This window comes from Sorex fumeus, unplaced genomic scaffold (assembly GCF_029834395.1).
Source record: "Sorex fumeus unplaced genomic scaffold, SorFum_2.1 ptg000044l, whole genome shotgun sequence".
NCBI lineage: Eukaryota > Metazoa > Chordata > Mammalia > Eulipotyphla > Soricidae > Sorex > Sorex fumeus.
In genome coordinates, this window is record NW_026606101.1 from 22,137,339 (window position 1) to 22,156,846 (window position 19,508).

The 19,508-nt window shown below is 50.7% G+C and overlaps 1 protein-coding gene across 2 annotated transcripts in view; it reads right to left on the minus strand.

Annotated features, from left to right (window-relative positions):
* The window catches only part of SLC23A2 (solute carrier family 23 member 2), a 103,704-nt gene that overhangs the window by 43,190 nt on the left and 41,006 nt on the right, over nucleotides 1-19,508 (minus strand). For both annotated transcript variants that reach the window (XM_056122141.1, XM_056122142.1), the window contains exons 2-3: nucleotides 18,435-18,695; nucleotides 3,725-3,823 (exon numbers count right to left, since the gene is read on the minus strand). In XM_056122141.1, coding sequence (XP_055978116.1) covers nucleotides 3,725-3,823; nucleotides 18,435-18,542 — 207 coding nt within the window. In that variant the 5' untranslated portion in view covers nucleotides 18,543-18,695. The remainder of the gene's footprint in view (nucleotides 1-3,724; nucleotides 3,824-18,434; nucleotides 18,696-19,508) is intronic.

Consider the following 19,508-nt stretch of genomic DNA (forward strand, 5'->3'; position numbering starts at 1 on the left):
TGCAAACCACAGGGCGGGGGGGGGGGGGGAGGGGGCAGGGAGGGAGGGAAGGAGGGAAGAAAAGTGACTGCCATAGAGGCAGCAGGGAGTGGGGGGTGATGGGAGGGAACCTGGGGACACTGGTGCTGGGAAATGTGCACAGGTGGAGGGATGGGTGTTGGAACACTGCAGGACTGAAATCCAATCGTGAACAGCTTTGTAATGATCTATCTCAGTGATTCAAAAAAGTAAAAAAAAAATAAATAAACACTGCATATAAAAAATAAAAAATTTAAAAACTGAGCAGTGGCACTCAATCCACAACATCTCTTCTGCCCAGATTCATGGCTGCATAAATACAAGAAAGATGGCCAGTGGCACAGGAAGACAGCCTCACTCTTTAACAATCGGAAGATAACGTATCAGGGATGGAACAATGACAAATTTCTTCCAAATATGCAAACACCTGTTACACATTTATACTTGACCTTTTCTTCTCCCACAGACCACTCTCATCCATAAAAGATGCAGCTTGTGACAATCTACAGAAACAGGAAAGGAAATTCACCCAATACCCATCTGATAAGGGGTTGATATCAAGGATATACAAGGCACTGATTGAACTCTACAAGAAAACATCAAATCCCATCAGAAAATGGGGCAATGAAATGAGTAGAAACTTTGTCAGAGAATAAATCCGAATGGCTAAAAGGCATATGAAAAAATGTTCTTCATCACTAATCAGCAGGGAGATGCAGATCAAAACAATGAGATATCATCTCACACCACAGCGACCAGCCCACATCCAAAAGAACAGAAACCAGTGTTGGCGCGGATGTGGGGAGAAAGGGACTCTCCTTCACTGCTGGTGGGAATGCCAACTGGTTCACACCTTTTGGAAAACAGTATGGACTTTTCTCAAAAAATTAGAAATCGATATCTCATTTGCCCCAGCAATACCACTTCTGGGAATATATACAGGAGATGCAAAAAAGTATAATAGAAATAATATCTGCACTTGGGGGCCGACATGGCCAACCTGAGTTTGATTCCTCCGCCCCTCTGAGAGCCCGACAAGCTACTGAGAGTACCTTGCCCGCACGGCAAAGCCTGGCAAGCTACCCATGACATATTTGATATGCCAAACACAGTAACAAGTCTCACAATGTTACTGGGCCCACTTGAGCAAATCGATGAATCTGGAATAAACCCAAGTGCCTGAGAACAGATGACTGGTTAAAGAAACTTTAGTATATCTACACAATGAAATACTATTACTACGCAGCTGTTAGAAAAGATAAAGTCATGAAATTTGCATATAAGTGGATCAACATGGAGAGTATCATGTTAAGTGAAAGAGTCAGAAAGAGAGGGATAGACATAAAAGGACTGCACTTATTTGTGGAATGAAAAGTAACAGAATGGGAAACTAACACCCAAGGATAGTAGAAATAAGGAAGCCAGCAGCACATGCTGGGGGAAAAGGAAACTCAGATAGAGAAGGATCCACCAAGTAAAGGATGCTGGGAGGGCCCGCTCGGGATGAGAGATGCGTGCTGAAAGTAGACTATAGACCGAACATGATGGCCACTCAATACCTTATTGAAAACCACAACACCCTACAGGAAAGAGAGAGCAAAAGGGAATGCCATGCCACGGAGGTGAGGCATAATGGGGGGATGGGGTGGAGGGGTGGGAGAGTTACTGGGTTCACTGGTGGTAGAGAATGGGCACTGGTGGAGGGATGGGTACTCAATCATTGTATGACTAAAACGTAAACGCAAACGTTTGTAAGTCTGTAACTGTACCTCACAATGAATTTAAAAATAAATAAATAAAAGATGCAGCTTGTGGCTATGACAAGCACCCCCTCCCCCCACCAAAAAAAAACCATGATTTACGTTCCTTACATTTATTTCAAAAACCATGGTTTCCTGGATAATAATAAACAAATAAAAGGCCCTCCCGTTGTTCGTCGATTTGCTCGAGCGGGCCCAGTAACGTCTCCATTGGAGACTGTTGTTACTGTGTCTGGCGTATCGAATACGTCACGGGGAGCTTGCCAGGCTCTGCCGTGCGGGCGAGATACTCTCGGTAGCTTGCCGGGCTCTCCGAGAGGGGCGGAGGAATCGAACTCGGGTTGGTCATGTTGGCTGCGTGCAAGGCAAACGCCCTACCGCTGTGCTATAAAAGGAGAAAACTGAAAATTATGATAGCTGCATCCTAGAAATTTGGGGGGGGGGGTCTCCCTATTACCAGCGGGCTGGCTTTAGGCCAGCAAGTGTGAACTTGGAAGCACCTTCCCAGGCCCCAGTGCCCACCCAGGCCTTTGGCCCTGCCCTGCCCCATGCTGTGTCTCAGCTGGAGACGGAGCCTCTGGACAAGAGTCTCAACATCCCCACTGATCCTGAACTCCCCAGAACCTCCAACAATCCTGCTTGTTCCAATGGCAGTATGGGCCAAGACAGCTGTCTCCCAGACTTAAAACTGATTTTTTTTAAACTATTATTTTTAGGAAGGCTGGAAAGCAACAAGACACAATATCTTGATGACTCCAGCATTTCCAGAGGGTCTCTCTCTCCCGCCCTTCCATTTCTGAGATTGCATTGGACTAGGAGAGGCTCCCACAACCCGATTAGTTGGAGACGGCACAGACAGAAGAATTTTCCTTTCTGGTGGGCTGGGGCATTTAGTACAGTGCGAAGGGTGCTTATCTCACCCGGGGTCAACCAGGGTTCAATCCTGGGCACCTCATTTGGTTGCCTGAGCCCTGGCAGGCGTGATCTCTGGCACAAAGCCACAAGTAAGCCCATACACTGCTGTGTGTGACCCCAAAACAACAGCAAACAATTCTTCTCTTTTGGGACCAGAGAGGCAGGAGAGAGGGCCGCGTGTTTGTGCCTTGCATGTGTGGCCGGGCCAGGTTTGATCCCAGGTACACCCCATATGGTTCCCCCAAGGGTAGCCCCAAACTATCCCCCTCCCCAAGAAATCAGTCTTTCTGAATCCTCTGGAGGCACACTCACTGCTCCGTCCACCCCCACTGCCATGCTACAGCTGCTGCCCGCTGCCTTCTCTCATAACCTCACGCAGACAATGTTCCAGGCACAGTGCAAATAACTTTATACTACTGCTCCATTTAATCTGCACAGTAACTTAAGGCAGGTCCTAACTTCTTCTTTTTAAATTCATGTAGCACAGATGAGAGCTCACGCCCAGAGAGAAACTCGCTCCCTGTGGTACCACGCGAGGTCTGTGCCCACACTGAATCCAGGTTCTCTTTGTGTCCATCGGGGCTTTTTAAATTCTCTACGTGTGCCTTTCCTAGCCATGGTCCCCACAATCATTAGAAATCAATCCCTTGGCAATTCAATCAGCCTAATCAGTGGCTGAATAAATAGCAGTATTCCTACATAAAATAAATAAATCACTTGGGTCAGGGAGATTGTACAGCGGGCAGAACATTTAATTGTGAACACTTAACACAGTCAACCCAGGTCCAATCCCCAGCACCCCACATGGTCCCCCAAACCTTCCAGGAATGATTCCTGAGCACAAAGCCAGGAGTATGTCCTGAGCACAGTCAGGTGTGGCCCCAAAACAAAATCAATCGCTTCAGTTCCTCGTCACCTTCTCTTTTCCTTCCTATTGATAGTCACCCCCCACCACCCCACCACACACACACACACACACACACACACACCTCCCGCACAAAGGAAGGGGAGGGGAGAGGCAGAAGGCGTACCTTTTCGGCGATGCCATTTTCTGTCGTATATATGGCCATGAGCTCGGTGTCCTCATTGTCCTGTTCGCCACTGGACGTGGCCCCTCCATTGATCACCACCTGAAGAGAAGATACTCAGCTTAGAGGCGGTTTCGACATCCCCTGCACTCCCTGAAGCATGACTACCCACCCTACCCCTCCAAATTTATCTTGTTTCCCAAAAAGAGATCAAAATTTAAAAATTTGAAAAAAAAAAAAACTTTTTCCGTGTCTCCTTGCTAAGTTCGCAGTTTTTGTGAATGAAACCTATGAGAGCCTGTGGCCTTCCCCAACTAGGCATGTGTCCCAGTGGAGATATGTCCTGCCCTGGAGGATGCACAGGGAACAGCAGGGGGCCAGAGGGCCACTGTGCACTGCCCGGGGAAGGCCCCTAACCCCAGCTTGCTGCTCACATTTCTCACAGGTCTGCCGGTATGTGCGTCTCCTTACACCACAGGGGGAAGAGGGATGCAACAACAGACGGACGGAACGACACACACACGACAGGGACAGGCTGTCTGTGTCAACAAGATCTAGTGCCAGGTCTTCAAAGCGTGGCCCAGAGCTCATCCCTGGGTAACTCGAAGTCCAGAGAACCCTGCAGGCCACGCACCCCTCAGCCCTTCCTGTCCCGGGTCCCCCAGCACAAAGAACCCAGGTCCACCTGCCTGCAGTCAGAACCTCAGCAGTCCATCTCGAATCAAACGGGGCCACGGTAGGAAACTGAGGTGAAAGACACTCTCCAAAAATACTGTCAGTGGGACTGGACCGATAGCACAGTGGGTAGGGCATTTGCCTTGCATGCGGCCGACCCGGGTTCGAGTCCCAGCATATCCGATATGGTCCCCCAAGCACTGCCAGGAGTGATTCCTGAGTGCAGAGCTAGGAGTAACCCCTGTGGAACACCCTGTCAGAAGGAGAAACAACTGAACCTTTTTTGTTGTTTGTCTGACTCATGGTGGGGGAGCTGCCCAGCAGGCCCGAAGCCTGAGTGCGGACCAGGCACGACCTGCACGTGGCACTGCGGTGACCCCAGTGGTTCTGGCCGCTGGGGAAGCCCCTCTCCCAGCCCGCGCAACGCCCCCGCCCCACCCCGATGATGAGGGAAACAAGAGAAAAGGGGTGAGGGACACAGCTCAGAGATTCTGCCCTCCACCAAAGGAAATTTGAAGAACAGGGCAGGGGGTTGGGGGTTGTGGAGAGATAGTTCAGTGGGTAGGGCACTTTGCCTTGTATGCAGCCGACCCAGCATCCCGTATGATCACCCAAGAACCCAGGAAGTGAGAGGTGTGAGGAAGAATAGCACTGCACCGTAGCACTGTCCTCCCATTGTTCACTGAGTTGCTCAAGCGGGTCCAGTAACGTCTCCATCATGAGACTTCTTGTTACTGTGTTTGGCATATCGAATACGTCACAGGGAGCTTGCCAGGCTTTGCCATGCAGGCGAAATATTCTTGGTAGCTTGCCGGGTCTTCCCGAGAGGGACGGAGGAATCGAACCCGGGTCAGCCGGATCGGCAGCATGCAAGGCAAACGCTCTAGCTGCTGGGCTATCACTCCAGCCCCAGAGGAAGACTAGTAATCAAAAAAGGTTTACATTATGGGGCAAGAGCAACAGGACAGCAGGCAGGGCATTTGCCTTCCATGTGGTCAACCTGGGTTTGATCCCTGGTATCCCACATGGACCCCAAGCACCACGAGGAGTAATTCCTGAGCATCACCGGTAGGACCCAAAGAGCAAAAACAAGTTTTTTATGTTTACATTAAAGAAAAAAAAAATTAAGTGAGAGTGTGAAAGAAAATTAAGTGCTCCACTAACAATGGACCAGTGTGAGCAATTTCTAAGGAACGCCTGCAAAAATCCACAGGCACGATCCAAAGGAAAACAGGCAAAGAACAGAATACGAAAACTAAAGAATCCTATGAAACACTTTGAAAAGCTGTTCAACCACATGTAAAATGACGAATTCTTTTTTTTTTTGAGAGGGGGAGGGCTTTTAGGGTTACACCCAGTGATGCACAGGGGTTACTCCTGGCTTGCACTCGGAATTACCCCTGGTGGTGCTCAGGGGACCATATGGGATGCTGGGAATCGAACCCAGGTTGGCCTCGCGCAAGGCAAACACCCTACCTGCTGCGCTATCACTCTGGTCCCATGACAAATTCTTAAAACCAAAAATACAAGGCTTTATTTAGTCCACAGGGATGAGGAGAAATTATGAAAGAGAAACCTGATAGTGGCCAACTCTGAGGGGTCTCTGTCCTTGTAAGATGGCCTCTGGGGAGGATGGCTGAGCACCAAGATCTGAACAGACTTTTTTCCTACATCCATACAATATACTCATAGAAACTTAGCCTCCAGAAATATCTATTAATTAGTATGTCCATTCAAATCTTATAATTAGAGTATCACTTACACTGCAGAATAATTGGAAACAACCTAAAAGTTGATCAAAAAGGACAGATGTGTTCAATTATGGCCACACCTACGGGAGAGTAATGTTGTCATACAATAAAGGATTTTTTTCCCCCTTTACAAAAGCATGAAAGGGTTAAATAGTACAGCGGCAGGGCATCTGCCTTGAGAGCAGCCAACCAAAAGCTCCATCCCCGGAACCCCAGATGGGTTCCTTGAGCCCACCAGAGTGATCCCTGAGTACAGAGCCAGAAATAAGCCCTGAGCACTGCTGAGTGTAGTCCCAAAACAAAATTTAAATAAGGGGAAGCACAGACTAGTAAGAACAGTCAAAGTCCAATTATCCCAATTGTGTGTGAAATTCAAGTTAATTTTGATTATGCCCTGTTGGCATAATCAGCAAAGGTACCCAGAAAGGTCGGTCACAAGCCCATAGGCAGGGTGACAGACGGGGAGGAGAGCCCCAGTGGGCACCCTTTCCTGCTCTCCCTTGGCTCTGGACCATGGCCTGTACTCATGCTGCTTCTTTAAATATGATAAAAGAGGGGTGGGAGGGGATGGTACAGTGGTAGGGTGCATAGCTGGTGGCCAGGTTCCAACCCTGGTATCCCATATGCCACCCCAACCCCACCAGAAATAATTTCCAAGTGCAGAGCCAGGAATGATCCCTGAAGCACAGAGGCAGGAGTAAGCCCTGAGCACCACTGGGTGTGACCCACCCACCCACCCACCAGACAAGATGCAAACGACATAATGGAAAATGCCACCACCAAGTTATTACCAGGGGATTGTTTTCACTTCCAGAAATGGTAAGGCCATTTTCCTTTCTTTTTTCTCTTCAGAGATTTTGGTAAGTTTATGTAATGAGGACATTCTATTTTTACGATGGGGAAGAAGTGAAGAGATTTGAGATCCTGCGGCACAGTTCCCAGGGAGGGGGTCCAGAGATTTCCATCTACTTGGTTTTGTAGTTGAGGAAAGCAGGCCAGCAAAAACTTAAATCTCATTCGGGGTCACAGAGATTAGACCTTAAATTTGAAGTCGGTTTCAAAGAACGACAGCGCTCCCACATTAGACACTACATTAATTTCTGTAAAGCAAATGTTTCTTGGAACAATTCAAATAAAGACTTGCTTTTGGAGCTATACCCTTTGGCACCAGACAACTGGGTTTGTAGCATTTGGCTTGCCGTTATTGAAACTAGCTGCCAAGTTCGGGACACAGCGGGCAGGGAGTTGGCCTTTGCATGCAGCACCTGACCCAGGTTCGATCCCTGGCACCACCTATGGTCCCCCGAGCCCCACTGAGAGTGATCCCAGAGCCAGGAGTAAGGCCTTGAGCACAGCTGGCAGTGGCCCCAAAATACAAACAAACAAAAATACTAGCTGCCAGCAGATTACATGTTCCCAAGCAAGACCTTTCTCTTTCTCTGTTTTTAATTTAAGTGTCCCAGCTCGTTTCTCGGGGAGCCGTGTACTGCTGGGGTTGAGCCTGGGCCTCCCGCGTGCCAAGCGTGTGCTCCGGCCCCTGAGCCGTGCCTCAGGCCTTCCCACACAGTGGACAGACTCAGGATGAACTCGCCCAGGGCAGCATTCAGGCTAAACTCCAGAAGCCGGGAGCACTGGAGTACACACATCTCGAAAGCTACAGTGAGCTGGGGGTTTCCACGGGGCTTCCCTTGTGGTCCCCCGAGCACTGCCAGGAGCGATTCCTGAGTGCAGAGCCAAGCCGGTCAGGGTTGTGGGCCTGAAGCACTTGCCCTGCTCCGGTGAGGCCCGGGTTCAATTCCCATCACTGGGAGTTCCCCAGAACAACGCAAGGAGTGAGGTGTGACCCACAACCCAAACACCAATGAACCAGGAAAAGAGCTGCAAGGGCCGGGGTCCCAGAATGACCTGCACAAGGCTCCCGGTCTGGGCCCTGGCTCTGGTGGTGACCTGAGTAAGCACTTCATGTAGCCCTGGTGGCCTAAGATAGACAGATGACAGATACATGTTCCCAAGCAAGACAGACAGGTAGAGAGATGATCGGGCAGATAGAACGGTTTTGTTCTAGACAGACAGATGGTAGAATGGTTTCATTTTGTTCTGTGACTCTGAAGTCAGTAACTGTATTCATTACCTCAGATTGGCTGGCAACTACAGAACTCTGACTCCACAGGGGACCATTACAGTAGCGTGCATCTGTGCCTCTCCAGTCTGAGAGCTGGGGGCTGCAGAAAGGTGGCCGGGGGAGTGGGTGGAGGCTGGGGGCTGGGGGAGCAGCATGCGTGTATGTGGACACACTCTCCAGAGGCAAACACTGGACAATGAAGGACAGTGACTGGAGAGCCAGGGTGATAGCACAGCGTGTAGGGCACTTGCCGCACACGCGGCTGACCTGGGTTCAATCCCCGGTATCACAGAGTCCCCCCAGGACACCAGGAATGATCCCTCAGTGCAGAGCCAGGAGTAGCCCCTCAGCCCAACCAGCTGTGGGCACCCCCCCAAAAAACATTAAAAAGAGGGGCAGGGCCCTGTGCCAATGTTCAGAAAAATCATCCAGTTCAGAGATTGCAAGGATAGAAACTTGAGGGATCCCCCCGGGGGGAGGAGGGTGCTGCTCAGACAGGCACCACTGGCTGCAGTTCCCTCAGCTGGATCTGGGACGAGACTCCCGAGTACAATGGGCATCACCCCAACCCTGGGCTGCACGGGGAGGCCCGAGGGCAGGGCTGGTGTACAGAGGCAGGAGGCGGCGGCGCCCGCAGCAAGGGCATCAGAGGCAAAGGGTAGCGGCACTGCTGAGGCCAGGAGCCAGGGGGCGCTACTGGCAAGCCTGACTGGTAACCAGGCCTACCCTCCTGGCTGGGAGCCTCTTTCCACCCATCAGGCCATTCCCAGGCCCTGGAGCCTGCCGCAACCTCCCCCCACCCCCTCAGCATCACGGTCCACAGCTGAGTCACTGGGCCGCCCATCCCCAGGAGAGGGCCAGCCACACACTTGGTCCCCAGCCTGAGCTCCAGCAGCCCAGCAGAGCCCTGGGAGGGGGCGGCTCTGGGGCTGTGGGGGAATAAACAGGCTTTGGTGGAAGGGAGAGGGAGACACATCCCAGTGGGGCAGGGGTCCGTGGGAGGCAGGAGGAGACCACCAGGGCAGCTGTGAGCCCCGTTCTGTGCAGGCTCTAACTAAACACGACCCAGAGCCAAACACCAGTGTGTTCTACCAGTAATTTTCCTCTGGGTTATTAAATTAGCTATGTGGATGGTTTGTTTTGGTTTTTAATAACAAAACTGAAGTGAAAAGGGACCCTTAAAAAATGTGACTGATACTATCAAAGCTTCAGATTTTTGAACCATTAAATATTATTTCAACTGGGAAATAAAACATGTCTTGGACAGTCTCCTAAACTTAATAAGGACGGGTTTTCTTGGGTTACTCATAGTATCACAGATAACGGGAATCTGGACATCTTTCAGCTCAGGAAATTGATCATATTTTTATGTATAAAAAGAATATTTAAAACCTTTGGGAACACGATGTCCGTTCTCTCCTCAAAACTATTTAAAACCAAACTAAATTTTTTTCCACTAAACTAGTATCGCACAATCACCCAATCCGTTCTAAAAGCAGGTTTTCTCGTCCTAAATGCATCTAAGTGATTACTGTTCGTCTCCAAAGGACAAGTCTACTTTACCCCAGAGTGGAGGGGAAGAGTGTCTACTGCTCAGTAAGACGTACTTGCTCAGGGTTTTATTTCTGCTAAGCTCAAATAAGAATTCTCGAGTATGCACTTCCTCAACAGAGACACGGAATTTTTGTATGGGAATGGGAGTGAAGGGAGCAATAGCGGACAGACTGGATCGCTCAGCAGTACCCACTGAAAAGGACGCAGACAGAGCATGCGTCACCGAAAAAGAGAAGGTACGGTGTTGGGGACACCGACAGGTAGGCCCTGGGCAACGCTGGGCCTCTGAAGAGCGGCTTTAAAACCCACCACTGGCACATGTCTTAGCGCTAAGTGAACCATTTTATTCTGGAACAATCATTGTCACAGTAGTAATAAAGCTCCCCAAATTAATGGGTTGCTCGTCTCTTCACAGAAAGGTCATGCTATTCTTACCCCCCCCCACCACCACCACCACGCACACACAACTATTTCCTTCTATATCCATAGCTACTCTGCAATTAAAATGTGTTCCAAGAAAGGTCTTGGGAGAGACAGTACGGCAGGTAGGGTGCTTGCCTTGCATGCAGCAGACCCTGGATTTGATCCCTAGAATCGAAAATCCCCAAGCACCCCCAGGAATGATCCCTGAGAACAGAGCCAGGAGGATTAGCCGAGTCCCACTGGATATGGCCCCAAAGTCCAACCCTCCAGGGGAGGAAAAAAAAATGGAAAGAGAAATCTTAATGTATTTTCCAGACTCTAAACTTAGTTTTAATGAACATCAAAGTTTGCCATTATCTTCAATTACAATGAAATTCTGAAGGTTATCTACCATGAAAGCTAATATAATTCATAATAAACATTCAGAGCTTGTCAGCTTAAGATACAACTCCCCAAAAGATGTTTTCCTGCAACTTCCACTTCCTTCCAACAACATATGTGCCCCAAAGCCAGGGATGAAACGTGGACGCGTTAAAGCACATACCACGAAGGGCCAGGAGGCAAGACAGCAATTACTGTCATGAAATCTCCCCTGACTTCCTTCTCAAGGACTTTTATCAAAACCCAACAGGAAATTAACTTTTCCTCCAACAGGATTATAAACTTTGATTATGATAAAGAAATCAACATGAAATAGGCCTCCTCTAATCCTTAATGTTAAGGGCTTGCCTATGTTGCTTAGAATTCCTATTAGGGGAGGGGAGAGAGAGACAGAGACACAGACAGAGACACAGAGAGAGAGAGATTGTGTGTATGTCTGTGGTGTGAATACACTGCTGAGGAAAATGAAATCTTGGCTAGTGGTGAGGAAGAGTGTGGAGCTAAGGATGTGGCGCCAACTTAGTCTATCACTCAACTAGATGCCCAGCCCCCAGCAGAAAAAGAAATCTTCAGTGTCTAGAAATACAAAAGACACACAGGTGGGAATAACAGGGTTGGAAAAAGAACAAAGCTGGAGGCAGAGAGACCATCTGGGGGCTGTCATGGGGCTCCAGGGGGGGGTGGGGGGTGGGAGGCAGAGCCGCGGCTGGGGGTGGGCGGCAGGAAGCTTGGGCAATGGCTTCTGTTGTATTTCTGCCACATCTGGCATCACTTGGAGCACAAGGCAAGCGTTAGGAAGAGCAGAATCCCTCCGATGTCCTCTGATGCCCCCTCGAGCACCAGAATTCTAGGGGACTGGCCTCATGCAGATTGTGATTATTTGCACCAAACTCTGCATGCCCTGAGCATTAAATGAGCATTCTGGACTCGGAAAACCGCTCTCCTGTCATTTAAGACCAGGGCTGGGCCACAGAGCAAGCTCAATGGGCTGAGTGTGTGTGTGCTTTGCAGGCAGGAAGCCTGGGTGAGTTTCATTCCCATGGTCCCCTGAGCATTGCCGGGAGTGACCCCAAACAAAGAACAACCAAGACCATTCATAATTTTTAAGACGATTCATATTAAAAGCTGCAATATCAAAAATTATTTAAAACCAAGAAATATCCTCTTTCTTTTTTTTTGCAATGCTCAAGGGTTACTCCTGGCTCTGCATAAAGATCTTTATTGCAAAAACATTGACCAGCATATTCACTTTTTTTTTTTTTTTGCTTTTTTGGGTCACACCTGGCGATGCACAGGGGTTACTCCTGGCTCTGCACTCAGGAGACCATATGGGATGCTGGGAATCGAACCTGGGTCGGCCGCGTGCAAGGCAAATGCCCTACCCGCTGTGCTATAGCTCCAGCCCCAGTATATTCATTTTCTAAATGAGAAATTTTTCTCCTTGGGGGCTAGAGAGGCACCCTGCTCTGGGGGGCTTTCTTCGACCCTCCCAGGCCTCCTGGCCGTTTGCTGGAACTTGTGACACTGCTCAGGGACTCTTGTTCCTCCCAACGGAGGAATGACTTCTAGGGGGCTTGGCTCCTCCCGCCCCCTCCCCCACAGGAAACTGGGAACCCAGGGACCTTCATTTAAGTTTTTTTTTTAACTTTAACTCCGTTTCTTTAACTCACTGCTACTCTCCAGAGACCAGGAAACATTCAACACCTGGCGTTTTTTTTTTTTTTAGGGTTCTTTTTTATTTAGAGGGGGTGGGGCAGAAACCCAGTGATGCTTGGGGGCTATTCCTAGCTCTGAACTCAGGAATCACTCCTGGCAGTGCTCGGGGGACCATATGGGAGGCTGAGGATCAAACCCAGGTCAGCTGCAAGCAAGGCAAACACCCTACACCCGCTGTAATATCGCTCCAGTCTCAGCATCTGGGATTTCAAGTTTGATTTTGGGTTTTGTTTTGGGGACACACCCAGTGGTGCCAGAGATTGAACCCAGTTCAGGTCTACCTCAGCAAGCCAAGTGCCTTCGCCACTGCACTGTCACTGGGCATGTGTAGGGCTGAGTTTCCAGATGGCCACAGGCCACAGTGGTGCCTGTCTGACCTCTCCCTGCGGCCCACACTATCCCCGTCTCTATTCAGTCTGACCCACAGGACTGGTCACTGGCCGCCCTAGGATGCTAAGTGCCTTCCTTACCCCTCAGCCCCGTCAGGGAGCCCGATGCGTGTCCCCACCCGGCCCCCTGAGCAGCTGCCACACGTGAGGCACCCATGTCATGAGGCCTCCCCGACCTCCCCCCTCCTCCCGGCACCCACGGCAGCAAGAATCCTCAACCCCCACAAATCTGGCTACTATGGGCTGTATTCCAGGGCCGCCCCTGGCTCCTTCCGTCAAGCCTGTGGCCACAGCCACACAACTGTCAGTCAGACTCTTGGGTCATCCCACCTGATACGGCAGGTCACTCTCTTGCCTGACTGGGCCATCGGCGGCGATCGGGAATCTAGGGTGCCTGCCACATGGGGGGGGGGGGGGGGGGTTGGCGGGAGGTGTCTTATAAGACTCTGAAGACAAGACAGAAAGGGGGGGAAGGGTTGCTCAAGACTGCAGTGCCCACTGCATGAGCACTGCTGGGTATTCCTCCCACCCTGAGCAGCTCCTCCGTGTAGACCCAGTCGCATCTCCACATTCAGGTGATGGCACCCAGGAGGAGACCCCAGACGTTCTCCTTAGAGGTGGTCAGAAAAGCAGGAGAAAAAAAAAGAGAGGAACTCAAGAAACCTTAACACTGCCCGGCACCGAACCTAGGTGCTGGATGCATAGGACTCAGTCAGAGCAGCGCCCCGGCTACAGCTCGCTCCGGCTGAGAGCCCCTGGTCTCCCCTCGGGGAGCCGTCCACCCCAGAGGGACGCCAGGGATGGGCATGACCTCCTGCTGAGCCTGCAGCCGCAGTTCCCGGAGGGATGGTAGTTCTTCCAGACTTTTTTTTTCCCTTTCTTTTTTTGCTTTGTTTTTCTGGTTCTAACTTCTTGCCACATGGCATTCATGCCTGCTCCACAGAGCAGCGGCCTTAAGGGCACACGCATCTCACAGACAGTCCTGCAACAGGGGCAGTTCCCCCGCTCTGTTCCTCCTGTTTAGGATGATTGTGACCAGAAGCTCAGACTTCCTCTCACTCCGAGCGCTTGGCTGGTCCCTTGTTTGCCTGTATCATAATCACCACAGCTGCTGCTATTCGGTATTGTTTATTATACTTCGCATTCTGCCTCTTGTGTACACATTTGTTATTTGTCTTTAAAGGACTGCCATGAGCCCTAATTCTGTTCTTTTCAGATATATCTCTCGGAGAGCCCGGCAAGCTACTGAGAGTATCCTGCCCGCATGGCAGAGCCTGGCAAACTCCCCGTGGAGTATTCAATATGCCAAAAACAGTAACAAGTCTCACAATGGAGACATTACTCATGCCCGCTCGAGCAAATCGATGAACAATGGGGAGGACAGTGCTACTATATGTCTTTGGGGGGGGGGGGGGGAATTGGGGACCACACCCAATGTTGCTCAGGGGCTACTCCCAGCTCTGTGTTTGGGGGCTGCTCCTTGCAGTGCTCAATGGGACCATGTGGTGTAGAAAATCAAACCCAGGCCTATGAATGAATGCAAAGCCTGCTCTCAGTTTACTGAGTTCTCACTAGCTCTCTAAATTTTAACAAAACGGATTGAGGACAGCACAGTGGGGAAGGCCTCTGTTCAATCCCTGGCATTCTGTACGGTCCCCTAAACACCACCAGGAATGACTCCCAAGCACAGCCAGGAGTAACTCCTGAGCATCACCAGGTGTGGCATTAAAACAAAAAAAAAAAAAAGAAGAAGAAGAAACTGACTCGTTTCCATGTCCCCCCCACCCCGTCAAAGAGCAGTATCTACAATATTTTTGAATAAACAGCAGTAACACACACAAAGCCCAAAAAGATTCTCTAATGAGATTAAAGATTCCCCATACCCCCCCCCCCAAGACCTGACTCTAAGAGACCAAGCCATAGCTGGTTCTGGCGAGCAGCCAAATGTGATTCCTAATATCCAAGCACACCTGCCTCAGAACCCCTCGACTGCCAATAGCTGGAGACCCAGGTTTTTGCACTAGTATCTAGCACCTGACCGGCAATTAACAGTGGGCAGCTAGGGTTTTGCTATGGCAGCACAAATGGATGGCACGCAAACTCATTTCCAGGGGACTGTCGCTCACTGCTAGTGGTAATGTTGAGTGGTCCAATCTTTTGGGAAAACAATATTAGACACTTTTCAAAAAACTGGTAATGGAGCTTCCATAGGACCCACTTCCATGATTGCACTTCTTGACATCTCCACCCAAGGGCCCAAAAATTGTTATTCAGAAAAAAACATTTGCACTCCTATGTTCAGTGCAACACTGCTCACAATATCCAGAATCTGGAAACAGCCCATGTGTCCAGGAACAGACGACTGCACAAAGACGCTACAGTCACAGTCACAGTCACAGTCACACACACACACACACTCACACACATACACACGGATATTATAAGAAAATGTAAAATGCAATTTGCTGCTACATGAATGGATCTGGAGACAATCACGCTGTGTGAAGTTAGTCAAGGCAGAGGAACTGGAGCCGGAGTGTTAGTACAGTGAGTACAGCGGGTAGGGTATTTGCCTGGATTCAATCTCCAGCATCCCATATGATCCCCTGAGCAGGATCAGGAGTAATTCCTGAGTGCAGAGCCATGAATAACCCCTGTGCATCACCAGATGTGACCCCAAAAAGCAGAAAAAAAAAAGAAAAACTCAGTAGGGAATAACAAATGCCCAAAGGCCACAGAAGCTAAGCACTGGTCTTTAGCAGGAAGCTGAGCACAGAGTGAGGGGTAGGGGCCAGGGCAATGGTGGAGGGAAGCCAACACTCAGTTGGGGGAGAGGGGGGGTCCGGTGCTCGGATGTCTCGTGCATGGAACCCTATCACTGACACTTCTATAATCCACAGCGCCTAAAGTAAAAACAAAACAACCACCTGGATGGTCAAACACTGTAGCCTCACAGCTCTCAAGCACAGATGGACAGCGACCTGTCAATCCATTTCAACGACAGGTAAATACCTTCCTGTGGCTCCCAGCTTCTGTGTTAGGCTGTGAGGAGGCACAGATGAGCGAGGGACGGGGAGGGGAGATAGTCCCTGAGAAGCCAGCACAGGCTCCAGGGCTGATGAGTGGAAGACAGTGGTGCAGGGCAGGCAGTCGCCGGCTGCAGCGTCTCACCCCAGCTGAGTCACCCGTGCGTGGGCACCTCCAACCGCCAGGCCCTCAGCCCTCTTTTATTTTTCCTGTGCCAACTCTCTCTTTGGCAGCAGGATCGTCGCCCACAGAATCAGCCTCTGCCCACTGGGGCCCCTCAGTCTTTATGGCTCTCCCAAGTCCCCTCTGCCCCCTCAATGCAGGGTCCAGGATTGGCATTTTAGATCCCCCCCCCCCAAGCACTGCCAGGCATTGCCAGCAATGATCCAAAGACTCAAAAAAGTGCCAAGTTTCTGAATGTGTAAGAAATTAATAGGGGCTGGAGTGATAGTACAGCGGGTAGGGCGTTTGCCTTGCACGGCCGATCTGGGTTTGATTCCCAGCATCCCATATGGTCCCCCGAGCACTGCCAGGAGTAATTCCTGAGTGCATGAGCCAGGAGTAACCCCTGTGCATCATCGGGTGTGATCCAAAAAGAAAAAAAGAAAAAAAGAAAAAGAAAAACTAATGGACAGCTACTCTAGCTGCAGGAGGCCCAGGCCCACCAGGCTCACAGCTCGAACACGGGGTCAGGGGCTCCGCACTCCCCTGAGTGCTGTTTTCACCCCGGTAAGACTCTGGATCGGTCCTGGATCCAGAAAAGGAAAACACAAATCACAGTGCAAAGCATGGGGGCAAGGGGAATTTTGCCCCAACCAGAAGAACACATTATAGTTATATATCTGAGGGGCCAGGGCAACAGTACAGTGGGCAGGATACCTGTCTTGCATGTGGCCGACCCATTTTTGATCACTGGTACCCTACAGGGTCCCCTGAGCCCACTAGGAGTGATTCCTGAGCACAGAGCCAGAAGTAAGCCCTGAGCACAATGAAGTAAGAAAAAGAGGGAGGGAGGGAGGGAGGGAGGGAGGGAGAAAATTGCAATATATGACTGTACAGAAAAAAAAAAAAACCACCATTAGGGGTACTTGTTTAAAATGCAGAGAAGGATACCCAAATGACAAGAAAGCAGCAAGAAAGAAATGACAGGGGCCGCAGATAGTTCAGTGGGGAGGGACCTTGCCTGGCACGCAGGTCTGATCCCTGGCACCCCACATGCTTCCATAAGCCCCTCCAGGAGGGAACCTGAGTGCACAGCCAGGTGTGAGCCCTGAGCACCTCCAGGTGTGGCCCCAAAATAAAAAAGAATGACTCGCCGTGGCTCAAGTCCAAGCCCAGCACTTGTGTAAGTGGCCCCCAGAGCACTGCTGCGGGGGGCACCATCCCTCCTAATGGTAGGAAGAATCATTTCAGAAAGCAAAATGGAGACGGGCTGGGAGGCTCTGAGTGCAAGCAGGGGAAGCAACAGCTGAGACACGGTTATTTCACATCCACAGAGATGAAAGAAGGCAGGTGCCACTCACAGACCCTCGGTGAGCCGAGGGAAGGCAGGGCATAGAAGACACCGCGGCGAAGCCCCCAGCTGGTCACCCGCGGGTGGGGGAGCCTTTCCCTACAAAGACTCCCAACTCCAGAACCAAACGCAGGAGTGATCCCAGAGCACGGGACCAAAGCGAATACCTGGGCAGTGCCAGGGTGGCCCCCAAACAACAAAGCCTCAGGAAGAAATTGGGGGGGGGGGGGTGTCACAAGAAGACTGAGGCCAATTTTGCAAATGTGAGATTTCTTTCTTTTCTTAAAGGTCAAGTAATAGCTCTAAGACCCTCCAGCCGTGAGACGACCTCTGGAAGAACACTGGCACTGAAAACAATTCAGGTGTACTATCAGCCTCATCAGCCCCATTGACGTCTATCCTGGCGGAACCGCCCCCACCCGGCTCGGACACTCTCTGAACACTAATTCATTCATCCTTCCTGCTTGAAGGGCAGGTCTGCAGCTGAGTAATGGGTCATTTGACAAGAACATATCTCTTGGGGATAAAATTAAGCCTACAACATCCTCCACGTCACGGTTCAGCACAGAGCGAGTCAGCACTGAGCCAGCTTGAACCTGTTCAGGGCCACGCTTCCCCTCCAGAAGGTAATCCCCTCAGGTGCTACTGCAGGGAGCCGGGCCAAGAGCAAGAGTCCGCCTCAGACTTCCCAGAGAACATCTCCTGGAGAACCTTTGCTTCTCCCAGGAACCTGTTTTTCCCAGTGATGCTCAGGGGTCACTCCTGGCTCTGGACTCAGGGATCATTTCTGGATGATCAAACCCCGGTCAGTTATGCACAAAGCAAACGCTCTAACTGCTAGATAATCACTCCGGCCCTTTCTCCCGGTAACTTAACTGGCACAAAAACCCTGAGTAGTAAAGCCAATCTGGAACTGATTTAAGAAAAATGCAACTCAGAAGGCTGGGGATAGCGCAATGGGTAAGGTGCATGCATTACACACATGCAGCCGAACCCGGCTCAATGCCCAGCGCCATATAGTACCCCCGAGTGCCGCCAGCTGACCCCGGAGCAACGAACCAGGAGTAGCCTCTGAGCACCACGAAGTGTGATCCCAAAACCCCAATCCTCTCTCCTCACCCCCCTCCTTTCATGGGGAAAGGAAGACAGGAAATACTGTTACCGGAAGGGTAAAGAAAGTTGGGTGCTTGGCTTCATCTTCGTATTTGCCTTCCGTGGAACTCCCGGCCTCCATGGACTTGGCTGTAGTGTTCTTGCCAATACCCATCATTAAGACCAGCCGAGCGGTGTGGCCGTTGGACCCGAGTGGCCGGACGTGGAGGCTTCTTCAAGCGCGGAGCCCGGGATCACGGTCGGCTCGTCCAGTGCCCGCCGCGCCGAGTCTCAGTCAGAGCTAAGTCCCACAAGTGCCATCTCTTAGCACCTAGGGAAAAAAAGAGCAAAGCAGCCACATGACATCAGGGACATAAGCGGCCCAGGCCCCTGCAGAGAGGCTTGCCTCACACACACCCGTGTTTCCCACAAGGAAGAATCCAACAATTCAAGCCCGACATTCAACATCCCAAATGCCCGTCTTCCTACTCGGGCCCCACTTGCTTTTCTGGTGGTGGTAACTAATACCACACCATCCAAGGATCCCAGTGCAGGGAAGACAGTGCAGGGAGGCAGCTCCGAGGGCCTGAGGTGCATGCTTTGCCGGCGAGAAGCCTGGGTTGGGTCCCCAGCACCAAATGGTTCCCTGGGTACTGAGGGGAGAGGCCCCCGACCCCATGAGGTAGAGCAAAACCCAGATGATGAAAACAAAATCACGGCCCAAGGGCCTTTCTTTGACGTGTGTTCTGATTCGTCTCACAGTCCAGGATTTGCTCCAAATGCAAATGCCCATGAGCTGCCATTCCAACCCAAGTGCGGTGGCTCACAGGGCTCTTAAGCAGTGGAAAGGTGGTTGGAGGTAGAGAAATTCCAGACTTTTAATAAAGATTAATTAGGATTAACTAGCATGTAGTACGGTGGGTCAGGTGCTTGCCGTGCACATGGCCAACCCGGATTGGATCCTGGGTATCCTATAGGGTCCCCCCAGCACCACCAGGAGTGAGTCCTGAGTTGCAGAGACGGGAGTAAGCCCTGAGCATCACCAGATGTGGTCCAAAACTAGAATCAAAACAAATGAAAATCTCACGTTGGGGCTGGAGACAGTACAGCAGAGAGGGAGCTTGCTTTGCATGTATGTGGCAGA